Here is a 21,265-nt window from a genome sequence, read left to right on the forward strand (position 1 = left end):
ATAACACAAATTTATATATATATAATATATATATATATATTTTTTTTTTTTTGGAGAAGGAGACTCGTTCTGTCTCCCAAGCTGGAGTGCAGTGGCGTGATCTCGGCTCACTGCAACCTTTGCCTCCCGGGTTCAAGCGATTCTCCTGCCTCAGCCTCCTGAGTAGCTGGGACTACAGACAGATGCCTCCACGCCTGGCTAATTTTTTGTATTTTAGTAGAGATGGGGTTTCACCATGTTAGCCAGAATGGTCTCAATCTCCTGACCTCGTTATCCACCCGCCTTGGCCTCCCAACATGATGGGATTACAGGCGTGAGTCACCGTGCCTGGCCCAATTTTTATAAATTAAACTATCAAAATTAAAAACTCTGGTCTTCAAAAAAGTGTCAAGAAGATAAAAAGATAAGCCCATGTACTGGGAGAAAATATCTGCGAATTATATATTTGATAAAGAACTTCTATCCAGAACATATAAAGAACTCATAAAATAATTAACAAAATAAACCACCCAGTAAAAACTGGGCAACACATGAATATATCCCTAAAATATATATATGAATGGCAAATAAGCACATAAAAAGATGCTCACCATCATCAGTCATCCAGAAAATGCAAATTAAAACCACAATCAGATACTATTACCCACTAGAAAATGGTTAAATTAAAAAAATTAACCATATCAAGTACTGGTAAGGATGTGGAAGAACAGGAACTCTCACACACTGCTGGTGGGAATATAAATGATACAACCAATCTGAAAAACAATTTGGCAGTTTTTGAAGAAGTTAAACATATACCTACCATATGGTCCAGCCAATCTAATCCTAGGTATTTAAGCAAGAGAAATAAAAACACCTGTCCATACAATGTCATGTACATAATGTTTACAGTAGTTTTATCTGTAACAGCCCAAAACCAAAACACACCAAATTATCCATGAACAGGTTAATAGATAAACAAAGTGTTATATATCCATCCAATGAAATACTACTCAGCAAAAAAAATATGAATACACACTCTGAAGAATCTCAAAACAATTACAATAATGAAAGCTAGACAAAAAGAAGAGTACCTATTATATGATCCCATTGATTAACATGCTAGAAAATGCAAACTAATGTATAGTGACAGCAAATCAGTGATAGTCTGGGGGTGGGGAGAGAAGTGCAAGGAAAGGGACCACACCAGGGGCATATGTAAATTCTGAGAGTGATGGATGTTCACCATCTTGATTGCAGTGATGGTGAAAACTTTGACTTACAGTCAAAACTTATCAAATTATATACTTTAAATATTATAGTTTACTGTATGTCAATTATATCTCAATTAAGCTATTAAAAACATACAAAAGGCCTATAAATACTCCTATACTGAAATTCTCAAAATTCAAAAAGTATTATAAAGTTATTGAATGCCTTTTTTAGTACTTCCTCTTGTGATCATTCTCATATACAGTGATTACAAAGTAAAATGCTTTTCCAAGTCTAAAAGAGTAGAAAAAAGGCTTACAAAGTAGATAATATGATTACAGCAGCTCAACAAATACAGGTTATCACTGGCAAAAATAGTACTCATTCAGAAAGGCCCAAATAAAAAAATTTTAAGAGAAGATTTTCTTTCCAAAAAAAAAAAAACTCTCCTAACCCTACCTACAATATAACTGCATTATAGGGCCTGTGAATACATGCTCACGCACATGTGCACATACAAACGCAGTTTCTGAACTTCATTTCTCATAATTTATAGCTCTAAATATAGTTCCAAGGATTCTTTGAGAGAAATTCTAGGCAAAAAAGAAAAAACTACCTTAGGGATGCTTCATCAAGGGCTCTACAACTCACTACAAGGCTATGTGCTTGGAGACCTTCATCTTTGAGGTTAAAGTACTTATTGAGTACTAGATGGTTTTACAAAATGTTTTTAGATTTTCTCATCATTTTTTGTTCTTGTAACAATTAAGTAGTCAGAGAGTTACAAAATGTTTTTAGATTTTTCTCATCATTTTTTATTCTTGTAATAATTAAGCAGTCAGAGAGTATAATCATACTTTTTAAAGGCATACAGATAGGAAAATAAATGTATATAAATTAAATAACTTGTGCAGGCTACAGATCAAGACATACATTGAGAACCAGAACCCATATCTCCTGATCCATAGTCTAATCACCTTCCTGCTACAGCACATCATCTCAATTACTGCAAATGTACCTGCTTATACACTTTGAAAAATACACTACTTACTGTTCACAGTTATGTGACTGTGGGTCCCATGCAGCCATGGGACCGTCACCATAAACTAAGAACAATCATTTCTGCACTGGGTAATTCCTATAAGTTCAGTATATACACAGATAGCAATGTCTATTAACAATCTGAATGACAATCTCCCAAACTAAAATATTGATTAGGTGCAGAGATACTTTGGAATTAGAAAGACCAAGTCTGAGGTTTAATCCTATCTTAACCACTTAAAGCTATGACCCATTTTCCTTTGTGAATGGTGCTAATCATACCACATGGTACTGGTTAATGTAAAGATTAAATGAGATAACATATGTAAGGCATTTGGTATAGTGTCTGGCACACAGCTGCTGCTACTACTACTCCTAACAATAAACTTCTTTTAATATTTAGGTTACTGATACCAAAAAAGAGCAATTCTAATTTCAACATAATATATATGATTTAGAAACAAATACTAAATTTAGGTATAAAATTTAACACTGTTTGTTTTTCCCCTTGAGTTTCACTCCCAAATGAGCCTTTTAGGTACTCAGATTTACCAAAACAAACAAACAAACAAAGCAAAGCACATTTCCCTCTTGCTCATACAGATACAAAGCATTCCTGAAATTGATTCTTAATCAGCATACTTGTAAACATCTTGGTTAATGGTTTTTAAAAGATTAATTTTTCTTTAAATGACTTTGAATAAGTTACTTCCAAAGTAAATGATTCATATGAAAGTGTAAATTCTTGAAAACAGACCTTCCTTAATGTTTATAAAAAATGAAGTCAAGGAAAACTTAAAATGAGCTTATTAATAGTTGCCAGTGTATTAAGAATATAAAAATAACACATAGGCTGAGTGCGGTGGATCACGCCTATAATCCCAGCACTTTGGATGGCTGAGGCAGTGGATCACCTGAGGCCAGGAGTTTGAGACCAGCCTGGCCAACATGGTGAAACCCCATCTCTACTAAAAATATAAAAATTAGCCAGGCATGGTGGTGCACACCTATAGTTCCAGCTACTCAGGAGGCTGAGGCAGGAGAATCACTTGAACCCAGGAGGCAGAGGTTGCAGTGAGCCAAGATCATGCCATTGCACTCCAGTCTGGGTGATAGAGCAAGATTCCATCTCAAAATAAATGAATAAATAAATTAATTAATCAATTAATTAAATATAACTGGTCAAGGAATCAAGTTGCAAAGTTTAATTCTTCAATGCAATTCTAAGGGTTTCAAATAAGTAACATCACTGAAAATACTAAAGAAAAAAATGATATCCAAACTCATAATATGCTTCCATAATTCATCCAGTTTTAGAACCTATAGCTGCTTGTAAATAGTATCAGCATCTTCATTTCCCTGTTTTCGACCAATATGCCATAAAATATTCAAATACAAGCAGTGTTTTATTAATATGGTGACTCTGCTTAAATTTAACTATCAGTCAACAGGCAAGGCAGCACAGTTTTGCCAGTTGATATAAAAAAGTTATAAAATAGCACATGAAAAGTAATTTATAGATGGCTATATATATATATATATATATATAATTCAGGTAAGTTAAATGAATAAAAGGTGGAGACCAAATGAATAAAAGGTGGAGACCATATTTACAAAACTAAAATGGGCTAAGCAAAGCTATTCTGAAGGTTCTGCCACAATTCAGCATTAAACATAGGCCTCTAGGCTTACAATGATCTCCTTATTAGTAAAATAAGTAATAGTAGTAGGGCTTTCATTATCTACCATTCCTAATTTAAGCTCCTAATACCAGTTGAGAAGACCATTACATATATTACTTCTAATAATAACATAATCCTGGCAAAGTGGATTCTACTGTGCCTATTTTATAAATGGGGAAGCTGAAGTTCAAAGAAGTTAATCAGTGTCTAAAAAGTGACTAAGTGGTAAAGGCTAAATTCAAAGCCAAATCCTGTATTCTTTCTACCATATCAGGCTAACTACACTGATTAAACACAGTAATTCCACTTCTAGGAATTTATCCTCTGGGAAAATGCATGTGAAATAATGTTTTCAATGAGATATTTACTAAAACACGGTTTGTAAATCAAAAGATAAGAAACAACCTAAGTGTGTATCAGTAGAGCACTAATTAAGTAAATCATGGTTTGTCTAAAAAAATGGGAAAGCAAGCCATCCTTTAAGAAAAAACATGCAGCTTTATATCTATGGATATGGGATGACACAATCTCCAGGATCCAGTTTTATGTACACTGCACTGTCCAATATAGTGGCCACTGGCCACATGCAGCTATGTAATTTAAACTATTTTAAATTAAAAACAATTTGAACATTTAGTTCTTCAGTCATACCAGCTACATTTCAAGGACTCGGTAGCACTATGTGGCTAATGGCTGCCATACTGGGCAGCTAAATATAATATATTTCCACCCCACAGAAAGTTCCACTGGACAATACTAACATAGAATTATCTTTGGAAGGACATAAACTGGTAACGGAGGTTGTCTCTAAAGAAGGGAACAGAGACAACAGGGAAACTTAGTATTCATCATATGCCCATTTGTATTCTGAAGTAACATGTCATATACTGGTACCTATTTAAAAATAACTATTTACCTATTTAAAAATACCTTGTTTCTCATAAAAACTCCCTGAATTCTGTTAATTAGAAGCATAAAAGGCTCAGAAGTTCTGAGGCATGGTAAAGGTTAAGGGACAGAAGTAATCTCTGAGGCTTCCTAGAAATACTGTGGACCACTACCCTAATTTCACTAAGCATTCATCTATTCACAATGCTATTTGAGATACCACACAAAAGATGACATAGTGCCTATTTCTGAGGAATTAAGGGAACAGATAGAAAAACATACATCAAACGGCAGGTGTGGTGGCTCATGCCTGTATAATCCCAGCACTTTGGGAGGCTGAGGAGGGAGAATCACTTGAGTTCAGGAGTTCGCCTGGGCAACATAGTGAGACCCTGTCTCTATTTTCAAAAAAAGAAAACACATCAGAAGAAAAATACTTAAAGAGCATGAAAAAGTGGCAGTGGTCAAAGAAGGAAAGTTCTATTCATCCATCAACATGGTCACATCTGTTTCCATTTTCTCTTTCTTACACTTCCTTTAATGCTCTACAGAGGAGCACTTTAAAAAGACAGTCTTCCAGTTCTGCTCTGAAGGCACTTTTTAAAAATGTCCTAATATACTGAATAATTTACTTAATTTCTACATGCCTCAATTTCCTCACCTGTAAAGGGAAACCTATTGATTAATCAAGGTTATCTATTAACTACTGGACATTTTTGCTGTGGAGAAAGAACAACACACAAACCTTTGCGAACAAAAAAGACACTGTGGCCAGGCAGCCAAAAAAAATTACGTAATTTTTTAAATTTTAATTGAAACGGAGTTTCACTCTTGTTGCCTAGGCTGGAGTGCAATGGCGCTATCTCAGCTCAACACAACCTCTGCCTCCTGGGTTAAAGTGATTCTCCTGCCTCAGCCTCCCGAGTAGTTGGGATTACAGGCATGCAACGCCATGGCCACTTAATTTTGTATTTTTAGTAGAGACAGGGTTTCTTTCTCCATGTTGGTCAAGCTGGTCTCGAACTCCCAACCTCAGATGATCTGCCCACCTCAGCCTCCCAAAGTGCTAGGATTACAGGTGTGAGCCACCAGGCCTGGCCTTTTTTTTTTTTTTTTTTTGAGATGGAGTCTTGCTCTGTCCCAGGCTGGAGTGCAGTGGCGCCATCTCAGCTCACTGCAACCTCCACCTCCCAGGTGCAAGCGATTCTCCTGCCTCAGCCTCCCAAGTAGCTGTGATTACAGGTGCATGCCACCATGCCTGGCTAATTTTTGTATTTTTAGTAGAGATGGGGTTTCACCATGCTGACCAGGCTGGTCTCGAACTCCTGACCTGGTGATCCACCTGCCTTGGCCTCCCAAAGTGCTGGGATAACAGGCGTGAGCCACCACACCTGGCAAAATAACATAATCTTTTTAAAAATTGATACTTTTCTCTCATTGGGAGCTTGTCCACTTGAGGAGGTTGAAGGGTCTGGGAATGATGCTAAATTGTGATCTACTCTGGAAGAATAGGAACAAGATCCTAAACTATCTGCTTTCTTGAACATTTACACTGCATTCTCATTCTCTCTTCCCCTTCCATGGATCTCAGCCAGTGTCTAGATCTAGCCTAACTCCAGAGCCCTGGGTTTTTACCACTGCCCAATATATACTGCCTTTCATAGTGAGTTGGTAGGTCCAAACCTGTGCCAGGACAGGCAGAAGGCCATGCTATTGTCCAAAAAGTGACATGGGCCATGAATTTGACCCCACACAGACTGGTAACCCAGAAGTCTGGCCAAATTTCAGGAATTTGGATTTACAGGAAAAGAAAAGCACAGTACAGTCCTACCAAGGAAAAATGTCACTCAGAGACTCTAACATCTAATCACATGCACAGGCATTTGAGGAAGTCAACTGACTAAAAAAGGAAACTTCCTATAAAATATAAGGATGAGCAATGAAGATATGGAACAGTAAGGAAAGACATACAACAATTATTTCCAGAAATTTATATTTCTATGCTATTATTAAACAAATTTTAAAATGTAATAATTACCAATAAGCAATTTAAATCCTTCAAAAATGTACAAGACAGATGCTAAAGTCATTTCACACAAGGGGTACATGTAGAAATCTCAACACTAATGTGGTCTTAGGCTACTATGCTCCTATACATTTATTTAAGGGGGTGAGATATTTGAAAATAAGTTTATATTAATGGGAAAGTGCAAAGAAACTTGCCAAAGTGTGCCAACTCCATGGCCCACAAGCAATGAGCATCACCTGCCTGTGCCAGTCAGCTCCCCAACCAACATTACTGTAAAGGCTATGAAAGAAGTTGTTAGCACTCTGGTGTAATCCCAGCACAGGCCACAGCAGCAGATTAGGCAGAACTTTACATCAGTGGCAGGTCTCCCAAATTCTCTTGATGCCACAGAATTCATAAATGGGATCAGTATGTTCTAAAAAAACATGGTACTGCAAAAGGAGAAAAAGGTTCCACAGCATCAAGCAGTGTAATACTTGAAACCTCATCATTAAAGTGAGAGTTTTCAAGTGCCATTTATGATGCCCTAGTCTGGAAACATCCCAGCTAACCCATCTGATCAACAATTTCACAGATGGAAGCACTTGATGGCTAATTGGCAAGTCTACTATTCAAATAAAACAGCTCTCTGTACCTCTTTTTTCATTATTACAAGTCAAGGTACAACAAGATTGGTCACTGAAATTAGCTTAACAAGAGAAGCCTTTTTCCCAAAATAATTTTTTTAAATAAAACAACATATTTTGGCAATCAGAAGTGCTAATCAGTTTCTGGACTGTAAGGAAAACGTTTTAAAAACTTAAAAAAGTAAGAAATGTAAACCTTCTTTTAAAAGTTGTATTATTTGTAACCTCTACCTTTACCAATGTGTCAAGATTCACATTATCATAGGGAATAAAATGAAATATTCACGAATTCCTTAAATAGTCTTAAAACATGGGCCAAGTATTACATGTCAGGATAAAGAAAATCCCTCCTAAATATTTTAATTTCCCAAAAATTTTAAAAAGCAAGCATCTTACTTTCGATCTACAATAAAAATTACAAGACTATTTAAACTGTATTAATTTATGAAACAAGTAGCCATGACAACTCTTATTGATTTTATCTACCTAAAGAAATGTTGATATAAATAGGCTGGCACATCAGAAAAAGTTGTGTTCCAGCTCTAGCTCCACTTCTTGTTAGTTCTGTGACTCGACCCTATCATATGAAAATAATTATCCCTACCCATGTAGGATCGTTGTGAGGATTAAAAGATTAAGTGCATAAATACCTCATATTAGAATAAGGAAGGTACTCAGCATCAGTCCTTTTGGCTCTCCTCTGCTCCCCCACCCCAGTTTTTTAAATTCTAGAGGAAAATTTTAATACACATTTCAAAATATGTGGGTTCTCTTTATAGATCCATACATTTGTTCTAGATGTTACAATGACATTCCCTATTCACAGTATCTGGCTGTCTCCCTATATTACTACAATTTTCATACCATTTCAAGTTGAAAGCTCCCAAGGCAAAAGCCTTATAGAATGGCTGAGCTTTAAAATATCCGAAGAGGCCAGGCGCGGTGGCTCACGCCTGTAATCCCAGCACTTTGGGAGGCCAAGGCAGGCAGATCACCAGGTCAGGAGTTTGAGACCAGCCTGGTCAGCATGGTGAAACCCCCATCTCTACTAAAAATACAAAAAATTAGCCGTGGTGGCACATGCCTGTACTGTAGTCCCAGTTACTCAGGAGGCTGAGGCAGGAGAACCGCTTGAACCCGGGAGGCGGAGGTTGCAGTGAGCCGAGATTGCACCACCACACTCTAGCCCAGGCAACAGAGCAAGACTCCGTCTTAAAAAAAAAAAAAAAAAAAAAAAAAAAATCCAAAGACATCATCTAGTCTATATAGTAGAAATCAGGAAATGAATACAGTAACCAGAAATCACAAATGGGAGAGAAATAACTGGAAACCGTGAAACCAGGTACAAATTAAAGCAAAATCAAAATCATCTCCGTATAGTGACATAGCTATACAATGACAACAAAAACGTATTCTACTAGGTAGTGAAATATGTTGTTTCCTATGAAGTGAAAGTTTTCCTTTTCTATAAAACAGAATGGTGCACTTTTCAAAAACTAGGTTTTGTCATTCTACTGTCTACTTTTGGTAAGCATTTTCCTTCTAATAACTCAGGCTCCGGTATTTACAACACTAGGGAATAGAAAATTACCACAGGCAGGTAAGAATGTAACTGAGTAAAAAGAGGGGGAAATGTACAACGAGTAAGAGAAAAGTACAACTACCGTAATTTTTATGATTTTTATTATTTACTCTATTGTCCCTAAGCCATTATGCCCTTCACAGGCATTCAGTCTTCTGAAGGGAAAGCCTGTGCAATCACGGGCAACAGCTTAAAAAGCAGCACTGAGAGGCTGCCCAGTGGAGACCACTGCCCTGCTCTGGTGGCATACTTTCAGGGCACTCAACACAGACAACATCCCACAGAGAACCACCTTGAGTCTGTGTTGTAAGAGAAAGCAGTCCTACCTGCTTGGGTTTTAAATGAATCTGATAATTAGAGAACTTCCCAAATTATAACATGAACTGAAAAATTACAAGTTAAATTATGCAAGTTTAAGATAGGAAACCCAAAGATCAATGTGCCAAATCAGCAATGTAACCAGTAAATCAAATGTGTAAAACAATGTTGAAGCTAGGAAAAGAAAAGACACAGATTGGATCTTTGATCATAATGTCCCATATATTTGGAATATTGAGATTATGTTGCAATGTCTTAATTTCCCATATTAGACAGAGATATCTTCTTCTGTCTTCTTTCCCATATACTCTTTCTACCAAAAATGGTATCAGATGTCATAGAGCCATCATATCCTTGACTTTATATTTAAAACTTTAAACATTTCATTACTTTTCACAATTTTTATTTTTTCTCTTATTTCGTCAGAATGTGACTAATTTGAAGGACAGTTTCACTGTAACTGAAAATTTATCATCAATCCCCTTCCGTTCTAAGAACTTGAACAAAATTGTTTATCATAATTGCATATCAAAATAGAAATTTAGCATTCACAGGTGTCAAAGACTTTTCCTCTCAAAAGACCTATCACAATTAAAATATTCAAACAAACTGACACGGGTTAACTATCATGTACCTATGGAAAATTTATGTCCCTTTTACTTATCTGAGAACCCTCAAGACTAGATTTGAGGCCTCTCAGGAACACCCTATTTTTCACAGAGTTTAATACGTATTCAGAATAATCACACTACAATGACAACTAGAAAGAATATGCTCTAATTAGCTTGCTTTTAACCTGACCCCTTTCTTAATTTTCTATCGTATAAATATCAGAGTATATGAATAGAATGATTAGGAACCATATTTAATAAAATTATAACCTCACAAGAGCAGCAAGTAAGAAAAACGTTAAAGGCATCTTGTAATTCTGCTTTGTTTCTAAAGCAAAATCACCATTATTTGTAGTTAAGCTAAGAAATAAAACAATTAAAATTTCTTGACTCTTCTCTACTTAAGAAGAGAAAATGCCCAAATTAATCTACTAATGTTTAGAAAGGCCCTTCATAAATGTACAAAGGATTACATCAGATACTCAAAGTCAAAGAAAAAAAAGGTAACCAGAATATTCATGAGCATATAAATACTGTCAATACAGCTAAGCTAAATAACTCAAGGAATATAAAGAAAACCTATAAAAAAATTTTGTAAAGGTCTGTTCATTTGCATACTACTATGCCAGTGCTTATAGCAAAATTAAAGCTTGTATTTATGACAGATGTGACAGATATAAAAAAAGACTAATTGTACACAATAATCTATGATGGTTCATTACATGGCAGGATTGCTCTAGCAGATACAGAATAAAAATAAAACAATAATCTGTAATTTATTTTAAAACATTACTGTGGTAGCTTCATCTTCAGAGTGTCCAAGTTCTTTAAAAATGTAAGTCTAATAAGCATAACTCCTTTGCTCAGCAATCTCTAATAGCTTCCCAACTCACTCAGAAGAGAATTTTCTACAGGGCCCTGCAAGATCTATACTGTGGTAACCTCTCTAGTATTATCGCCTTCAAATTAAAGACTGGGAGAGAAAATGGAATACCTAGGTAAGGCATAAAAAACTACTAAAAAATAAATTCAAATGAATTTCTGACTTTATTTGGTGGCTCTTCTAAAAAGTACTAAAGAAAAATGTTATTTAATGTCATTTAATGTTATTTAGTGTTATTCCATGACTTGTTCTTTTGCTTTAGTTTTATGTTTGTGTACTAAAAAGAGAACATTATAAGGCTGAAGTTCCTTTTGTCTCCCTCCCTTTTCATGAATTTGCTGTGAGTTATCTAGACCTGTGCTGTACAATATGGTAGCCACTAGCTAGATATAACCATATAAATTTAAATAAAATTAGAAGTTCAGTTATTCAGTTAGACAAGGTACATCTCATGGGCTCAACAGGTACATGTGACTCTTTAAATTTAAGTAATATAACATTTAGAATTCAGTTCTCCAGCTGCTCCAGTCACATTTCCAGTACTTAACAAACATGTTGCTAGTGGCTACTGTATTGAATGGTGCAGATATGGACACTTCCATCACTGCAGAAAGTTGTACTAGACAGTGCTTCTGTAGAACAAGTTGTAATATTTTTATTCAGGAGTTATATAACCCTAAAAAAAGGTGTTACTTTATGTTTCTTAAATTTACATGCTTTCATGTTGTATATATCTTTTTACAACTGAATTTTTCTCTTACTATGTTTATAAAGTCTATTATGCATATTGGTATATAGAACCTAGTTCACTCATTTTAGCTGCTGCATTAATTTCATCATAACACATTTAGATATTTAAATATTTTGCAATTTTTAATACACCAAACAATGCTTTAACAATATTCTTCAACATGTCTCCTGATATAGACATATAAAAGTTTCTCTAAAGTGAATAAATTGAATTGTTTAGTAACAGAAGTTTGGTCATTTTCAACTTTACTAGATATTGTCAAATTGCTCTCCGAAGTAACTTTAACCATTTACCACATATGGTGTGTCCATTTAACATATATTTATTGTCTGTTATTTGCCAGGTAATGATCTAAGCACTGAGCTATAATTCCTAACCAACATCACACACACACACACACACACACACACACACACACAGCTTACATGAGAATTCCTGCTTCCCTACATTTTCATTAACACTTAATTCAACAGGTTTTGGTTTTTTTTAACTAATAGTTGTTTTAGTTTTCATTTCCCTGATATACAGTGACACTGAGTATCTTTTCATAATTTTTTTTGGCCATTCTTATTTCACATTCTTTTGTTAAATGAGGTCATCTTTCTTTGTCTTACTTATCTATGCTTCTGCTGAATGAACCACATGGTGTTGCAGATTAATGTGTTGCCAGTATCCTGTCTTCATCTTTGCTTGTCTTTTAAGTTTGTTTCTGTAGTCTTTTGGGGACAATAATTAGTAATATTGTCTTGACGTAGTCAAATTATGAATCTTTTGAGTTGTGCTTTCCTATCTTGAGGTCATAAAGACATAAAAATTTCTGCCCCCAAAAATGGGGGGATTGGGGAAGGGTATCTGCTATGCACCTAACTAGTTCACAAGTGAGTTTATTTAATCCTTATAAAGAACCATCTGGGTAGGTATTATCAACCTTATTTTAAAGATGCGATAACTGAACTTTTAAATGTCTTTTTTGTAGTAAAAATATAAAATTTGCCACTTTAACTGTTTTTAAGTAACAATTCAGTGGCATTAGGTACATTAACACTGTCGCACAACCAATACCACCATCTCCAACACCAGCTCCAGAACTTTTTTCATCATCCCAAACTGAAACTCTGTACCCATTAAATAATAACTCCCTATTCTCTCCTCTTCCCAGCTCGTGGCAACTACCATTCTACTTTCTATCATTATGAATCTGATACTCTGGGTACCTAATGTAAGTGGAATCATATAACATTTGTCCTTTTGTGTCTGGCTTATTTCACTTAGCAAAATATCTTTTGGGTTCACTTATTTTGTAGCATATGTCAGAATTTCATTCCTTTAAAGTTTAATAATATTCCATTGTATGTACAATCAGCCCTCCATATCAACAGGTTTGTCATCCACAGATTCAACCAACCATAGACAGAAAATACCAGAGGGAAAAAACAATAAAAAATAACAATACAATGATAAAAATAAAAATGTTTTAAATATATATACTTACATAGCATTTACATTGTATTAAGCATTATAAGTAATTTATAGATGGTTTAATGTATGCGAGAGACTGTGTCTAGGTTATACACAAATACTATGCCATTTTATCTAAGGGACTTGAGCAGCCATAGATTTTGGTATCATCAGAGGTCCAAGAATCAATCCCCCCGAGGATACTAAGGAATGAGTGTATATGCATTTTATTTATCCATTCATTTGTTGAGGGACATCTGAGTTATTTCCACCTCTTGGCTATTATAAATAATGCTGCTAAGAATATTGGTGTACGAACATCTGTTGGAGTCTCTGCCTTCAATTATTTTGGGCACATACCCAGAAGTTGAATTGCTGGATTATACGGTAATCCTATGTTTAATCTTTTAAGGAATAATACTGTTTTCCATATTATCTGTACCATTTTACATTTCTACCATCAATGTACAAGAGTTCTAATTTCTCCAATTCTCACCAATACTTATTTTGTTGTTGTTGTTGTTGTTTAATTTGGATAATAGCCATTCAAATGGGTGTATCTTCAAAAATTATAAAGTTTGCACTCGGCATGTTGGCTTTTGCCTATAATCCCAGCACTTTGGGAGGCAGAGGTGGGCGGATCAATTGAGGTCAGAAGTTCGAGACCAGCCTGGCCAACATGGTGAAACCCTGTCTCTACTAAAAATACAAAAATTAGCCGGGCGTGGTAGTGGGCACCTGTGATACTCAGGAGGCTGAGGCAGGAGAATCTCTTGAATCCAGGAGGTGGAGGTTGCAGTGAGCCAAGATCAAGCCACTGCACTTTAGCCTGGATGACAGAGCAAGACTCCATCTTAAAAAACAAACAAATTATAAAGTTTGATTTCATATTTAGATATTCAATCCATTTGGTACAAATTTTTTTTTTGTATAGAATAAGGCAGGAATCTAATTTTAGTTTTTCCCCTTACTGGCTACCACTGCTTCAGCATCATCTAATGAACAGGCCTCTCCTTCTCCACTGTTTTAATATCACTTATATTACAAACCAAGTTCCCATATATTGATGGATGTATCTCTGGGTTTTGGATTATACTGGTCTACCTGATTATCTCTGCAACAATATATTACTAATTCAGTCATATACCATTAAAATATATTTCGAAATCTGGTAGAGCAAATTTCTTTTCCTTTTTAGGAATTTCTTTGCTATTCTTAAACTATTTTTTCCTATATGAATTGTAGAGTCAGTTTGCCCATTTCCATGAAAATTCTGGTTCATATTTTTATTGAAACTGGGTTGAATGTATGATTAATTGGAAAGAATTGGCATGTGGTGATATAAAGAGTCCTCATCCATGAAAACAGTATTATTTTTTCATTTATTCCAGTCATTTTTTCCATTGCTATGTTAAATTAATCCAATTCCATTGCTATGTTAAATTAATGCTTGGTCTAATCTACCAAACATTAGACCAAAATCTGAGACAAACAATTGAAACAACATTTCTGTCCCAACCACCACAATAAGAAACCAGAAAAAGTTATTAGTGAATATACAAAAAATCTATACACTGTGAGGATTTGGGAGTTATAACAAAATACATCCTATTCAATTCATGAATTTAATTTTTTTAATCTAGCCACCGGAAATAATTCTTCAAAATGTACACTATATCTCACCACCTTCAGGAAGCCTTCTGGGATCACTCACCCACAGTATTTTCCCTTATTTTTGCATCCTGAGATTAATGAGGTCTGTACCAGAGATACAAAGTGACAACTTATAGGCATTATATACCCTGCTGCATATGTGCTTAGTTTGGCCTACACAGTGTGAAATCATGTGATTTCTGTGTAAAATACCCTAATTTTACACAGAATTTCACAGTGTGAAATCATGTGATTTCTAACTTTGCTTTAAAATTTGCAGGTTGTATGTCATTCTCAATAATGAAACTGGCTAAAAGACGCTCCATCATCATGATGTTGTTTATTACCAGGGCAGACAAATCACACACTGATTCTTAAAGCTTCCACCTAAAAGTGACCTATTAACCAATCATATTCCATTGGTCAAAGCAAAATCATGGTAAGGCTAACTTCAAAGATGACAGAAAAATATAATCCTGTTATATGCCTGGAAGGTTGAAAGTCACAAATATTCATGTAATTGATGACTTTGCCTTTAATCTCTTCCCCTTTACCTATTCTCCAAACTACCACTAGAATTACTTTTCAAAAACACAGATCAAATTATCTCACAAGTCTACTGGAAAGAAAAAAAAAATCTTCATATCTCAAAAAAAACAAAGAAAATCTTCATGAAACTACAACACCTAGGGGAAAAAAGTAAAAATCACTAAGTATGGCATTCAACACCTTTCATAACCAACTTCAGACTCCTTTACCAGCTTCTTTTCCCAGTATTTTCTTATGTATCTATTCTCTAGCCTTTTGAATATGCCTTGACACATATTTCAAAACTCAGCTCAAACATCATCTCCTCAATTTGGTCTCATTTTTCCCATTTTTCCCAAGTTAGTTTCATTTTTCCCAAGAGAAGTTAAACTAACCTCCACTGTACTTACAAATCACATTATTTACAATGAGCATTAGCTTTCACTGATTCAAAGTAGTCAATGTGTACTAGGCACTTAAAACATGATTGCTTGTGTGTCTATTATAATGTAAGGCTCTGGATTAGGCATTGATATTCTTGTTCGTCTTGGAATTCGTTATAGTATATAATACCTGATACACAGAAACTCAAAATATTGACTTAACAAATTAAAACTGAAGACAAGTTACTAAATGCCACTGACATTTTGCTTAAGCTCCATCTACTTTCAAGCTTATATTGACTATTTCCAAAGCTAAAATGAACCCAGAGAGAAACTAAAATTTTTAAAAACTACAGAATATGCTTTGGCTATTCTCATCTCTTGGGCTCTGTTTCCGCTGCTTTTGGAAATCGTTTAGATGCCAAGACCTAGGTGGAGTTTGTTATAAAGACAACGAAGTAGCCAAATTATAGCAACATATGTTTTTAATACAATACTCTCACACCTTTTAGTAATTTCAAGTTTGTAAGCACTTTAACAAAGAAAATCTAAAAATACATTTAAAATTTAAAGCTGTTACTTTATAAATTTTAATAGTACTAATAAAACATCTTTATTTCTGCTTCAAACTACTGGTAAGTTAAACTGAAGTGGAGGACTGAGGACAAATTTGATTATTTTAGCCTATCACTATTCAAATATTAACTTTTTTTTTTTTGAGACATAGTTTCACTCTGTCACCCAGGCTGGAGTGCAGTGGTACGATCTTGGCTCACTGCAACCTCCACCTCCTGGGTTCAAGTGATTCTCCTGCTTCAGCCTCCTGAGTAGCTGGGATTATAGACGTGCACCATGACACATAGGTACTTTTTGTACTTTTAGTAGAGATGGGGTTTCCCCATGTTGGCCAGGCTGGTCCTGAACTCTTGGCCTTATGTGATCTGCCCCCTTGGTCTCCCAAAGTGCTGAGATTACAGGCATGAGCCACCAGGCTTGGCCAATATTAACATTTTAAAATGTGATATTAAAAAAAAAAAAACTTAGTTGGTTTGTAGGAATGGATACCATAATGAGAAACAGGAAAAGACAGCATGATAAAAACTAATGGAAAAGAAAGGTTTAAGATAGTTAAGTGTGGGATATTGAAGTTTAGTTAAAAGAGAACTAAAAATAGGCCAAAGACTTGGCAGTTTAAAAAATTCCAGTATAGTAATACAGGAGTTGGCCAGATGCATTCTCATGAGAGTGAACAGAGGTAATTAAGTAGATTATGGACTTTAAGCTATTATTTCAGGAATTCTAGAAATAAATGGAAGAAAAGGTTTAATGGCAGTATGCAGTAGAGTTTTGGTTTTTGGATACAGGAGACTTAAACATCTTTGTAGGCAGAGAAAGGGATCAATGGAGATCTGCAGTGTGTCAAGAGAACGAGATCCGAGAACAAGGAAGGAATAGCCTTGGAAAAGAGAAAAGTCACCTCCTATTTAGAGAAAATTAAGAAACTAGAATGAATGGGGACTTTGATTATTTACAAGTTCCTTTTTTACCTACTAGCCCTACTATAACTCCCAAATAAAACAACTAAGGCCAAGTGGCCTCAAAAACAATGAAATATCAGTATCAACTGTGATTATAATACTGATATTCCTATATTATTACTGTGAATTCCTCCACTAAAAAACATGACCAGGCCAGGCGCAATGGTTCACATCTGTAATCCAAGCACTTTGGGAGGCTGCAGTGGGCAGATTACTTGAGGTCAGGAGTTCAAGACCAGCCCGGCCAACGTGGTGAAACCCCATCTCTGCTAAAATTTAAAAAATTAGCTGGGCGTGGTGGCTCATGCCTGTAATCCCAGCTACTTGCGAGGCTAAGGCAGGAGAATCACTTGAATCCAGGATGGTGAGATTGCAGTGAGCTGAGATCATACCACTGCACTCCAGACTGGGCAACAAAGCAAGTCTCTGACTCAAAATAATAATAATAATAACATGACCAATCACCACATAGAGCAAAGCCCAAAGACCTTCTTACTACTATTGGGTTATATTAAAGGCATTGGGACTCAAGGGGGGGTCATGTCTCTTGGAAATGGCACAAAAATCAGTATCAAATAATAGTACAAGAAAAATTCAAATGAAATATTGAATTGTTTCTACAAATAATGAAGTCAAGGCTGAAAACAAGTCTTTGCTGCATAATAATCTGGCCTTTATCCTGAGTTTCTGGCACAAAGCCTCAAAAACCCTTGGAGTTTCTTTTGTTATGCTAACACTGTGACTCAGTGCACACCCCTAGATAGCTTGTGGATGAGGGCTGATCAACATAAAGACCAACACGGTAATTAGAGGGCTAAGACTTTGAGCCAGGCCCATTTGGGAAGGGAGGATGGAGATTTTGAATTTTGAGTTTGATCACCAATGATTTAATCAATCAAGTTCATGTATGCCGAGTCCCAATAAAAACTCTGGAAACCAAAACTACATCAGGTGGAGTTCCCTGGCTGGTAAACTCATTGATGTGCAGGGAGGGTGACATGCCCTAATTCCACGAAGAGAGGGCACAGGAGCTCTGCATCTCCTCCCAGACCCCATCCTATGTGTCTTCATTTCACTGGTCCTCCTTATCTGTATTTCTGGATAACAAAACTGTAATAATAAGCACAGCACTTTCTTGAGTTTTGTCAGTTGTTCTAGTGAATTATCAAACCTGAGGAGGTTGTGAGGACCTCCGAATTTATAGTCAGGTTAAAGTGTCAGTCAAAAGTGTGGATGGCTTGGGGACACATGAAGTATAGCTGGCATCTGAAGTAAGGGTAGTTCTGTGGAGAAGTGAGCCTTTAACTTGCAGAGTCTGACAGTAACCACCAGGTTTGTGTCTATTGGGAGTGAAACAAAATGTCTTCAAGCCAGTAAAATAGCAACTGTTTGGACACTGATATAAAAAAATATGTCTTGGACATTTCTTTCATCAAAGTTAGGTTATTCGTATAGATCATGATTTAAGGTGGCCTACTCACCCATAAAATGTCCATGATTCTTGTTCTTCAATCAAGGAAATAAAATAACCTTAAGGGACTCTCAATCATATGAGGCCCTTACCTGTTCTGCTCCTGTCTACTGCCACATTTTAAGAGGGCCATCTACAAACTTACCAGCAAGTGACCTGCTCCTATTTGGGAGGGAATTCTGCCTTTTCCATTAAATGGTAAGATAACATTTCCCACTGATTTTTGGAGAGAAGGGCCAATTTGTGTCTCCTTTTCTACTACTATTGGTGCCTATGCCTTATCTAATGAAAAGATAGCTATTATCAATCCAAAGATCTTGGACTTCTTATTAAAAATAAATAATAGTCTGGGCGCGGGGGCTCACGTCTGTAATCCCAGCACTTTGGGAGGCCGAGGCAGGTGGATCACCTGAGGTCAGGAGTTCAAGACCAGCATAGCCAACATGGTGAAACCTGGTCTCTACTATAAATTCAAAAATTAGCTGGGTGTGGTGGTGAACGCCTGTAATCCCAGCTACTCAGGAGGCTGAGGCAGAAGAATCACTTGAACCCAGGAGGCAAAGGGTACGGTGAACCGAGATCATGCCATTGCATTCCAGCCTGCGTGACAGAGTGAGACTCCATCTCAAAAAAAATTATAATAAATAAATAAATAATAAACAACACATTCTTATTAGGCAAAAAATACACTTAACATTTCATGTTACAAAAGTAACGTCATAAGTATTTGTCAAATTATTCCTATAACAAGATAAAATAAAATTTTAGAGAAAAAGATAATTAAACACCTAGTATAGGATAAGAGAGATACCATAAAAATAAGAGTACCACAAATTATTTGAGTTTATCATCTAATTAAGATGAAATGATTCTTAAGCAGATTTTTAACTTCAAAAAAGAGTACAAACTAAGGACACAATGGCTGATTAATCAGAAACCAATAAGGTTACTGAAAAAAAATGAAGTTTTTCACTTGATACAAAGCTTTGAAGTCGCCATTGACGTATAATGTAGCTCAATTTGTGGTCAGTAAAATCATTATTTCATGTCCAGGGGTTTTCCAGCATGGATTTCCAAGATGGATAATTTATTGTATCTATGCTTAAGGAAAGTTATTTTTATACTTAAATTTGATGACAACTTTCCTTAAGAATTCTAAGGCAACATCTTCACCTGTAATTTGCAGGTAAATTTGCAGTATCTACATACAACCTCTGCTCACTTCTCACATTTTCACATGCCTGAACATTATTACTACTAATTTCAGAATAAATTAGAGAAATTCTAGAAGCTCTCTAAAATGTTTACAAAAGAATGGAAACAGGTTCAGGATCAAGTTCAAAGAGGCTTAGGCCTCTTGAGAGAATGAGTTATACAGGTGTTACAAAAATGAAGAATCATGAAGAAATAGGCTGACAGCAAAGAAACATGAGAAATCATCAAAACTAACAAAAGTAAACGAAAAACAACTGAAATCCATCCAAGAATGCAATACAGAATCACAAAAAGATTTCAACTTTATAAAAGTCATAAACCATGATAGACCTAATCAAACAGTTCTTATGAAAGTTCTTCTAAAACACTGAAAATTTCATGAAGTCTGAAACAAAAACTGCTTCCTATAGTAAACACAGATTACTTTGAAGAAAGATGAAGTCACTGATAGCAGTAAAAAAAAGGTGGGAAAGCTGGAAACTAAAGAGATTATAAAAGGGACTATAAAAATATTTCCAATATTTGGTCATAAAACAATACATTGCATACATAAAAGTCTTAGGAAGAGAAAAACACACAGTCATTTCTTTTGTTAATTAGTATTAACTCAATGTATGATTGCACAGATCAAAAGTGTAGAACTCACAAGAGGCAGAAATTCTTGACCTGAAAGCAGAAAGACTATCCTGAGGCAGAAATCTAGAGGTCATTTGCCCAACAGCAAATGGAACGAGATAAACAATATTAAAACAACTGAAAGCTTATTTATTTTTTAAAAAGATTATAAAAGAAACCATTTATACCAAATTTAAAAGAAAGGAGAGAGATTACTTATTAATCCATCTATATATCATAATTACTAGCAGAAATTTACCAGTGTTAAGACTGTACATACAAACATTCTATGGGTCAGTTTTCTGGATCTGGCAAGCAGGATGACATGCTTACTTTTTCTTGTGTTACATCTAACGTTTACACTGTAAATTCAGGAAGTAAGCTATTTTGAGGGTTTTTTTTCCCTAAAAGCCAACTTTGATAATCCTACATATCTCAAAATTTTAAACAAAGCAAATAACAGAAAATTCTTATTCTCAGGAGAAAAGTAAACTAAGACAATAAATGTTTTCCACATGTTATCTAGTGTTGCAAGATAACAAACATCAATAAGGTACAATTCTTACCATAAAGTTATCTGTTGGGTGATTTTCTTGGGGATAATTTCTTTCTCTTTGGCTAACTACAAAAAGGCTTGTGGTTTACACACAAGGAAATGCTCAAGAGACTATATACTAACCTGGCCCAGTCCAGGCATACCTCCTCCAAGTCTAAGAAGTCTGTCCATATTTCTAGAAAACAGAAACAAAGAAAAAACGTTCCTAAGCACAAAAGTGTTTATTCAATTGCTATCTATATAATT

The 21,265-nt window shown here is 35.4% G+C and overlaps 1 protein-coding gene and 1 long non-coding RNA gene across 2 annotated transcripts in view; one reads left to right on the forward strand and one right to left on the reverse strand.

The window, feature by feature from the left end:
* LOC129489436 (uncharacterized) overlaps positions 1–21,265 on the forward strand; it is a 114,094-nt gene that overhangs the window by 82,663 nt on the left and 10,166 nt on the right. Inside the window, exon 3 of the long non-coding RNA XR_010113670.1 lies at positions 12,762–12,821. This is a non-coding gene — a long non-coding RNA (uncharacterized lncRNA). The remainder of the gene's footprint in view (positions 1–12,761; positions 12,822–21,265) is intronic.
* Positions 1–21,265, reverse strand: part of PSMD14 (proteasome 26S subunit, non-ATPase 14) — a 103,149-nt gene that overhangs the window by 71,526 nt on the left and 10,358 nt on the right. The window contains exon 3 of the mRNA XM_055291971.2: positions 21,143–21,194. Within this exon, the coding sequence (XP_055147946.1) occupies positions 21,143–21,190 (48 nt within the window). The 5' untranslated portion in view covers positions 21,191–21,194. The remainder of the gene's footprint in view (positions 1–21,142; positions 21,195–21,265) is intronic.

This window comes from Symphalangus syndactylus, chromosome 9 (genome assembly GCF_028878055.3).
Source record: "Symphalangus syndactylus isolate Jambi chromosome 9, NHGRI_mSymSyn1-v2.1_pri, whole genome shotgun sequence".
Lineage (NCBI taxonomy): Eukaryota > Metazoa > Chordata > Mammalia > Primates > Hylobatidae > Symphalangus > Symphalangus syndactylus.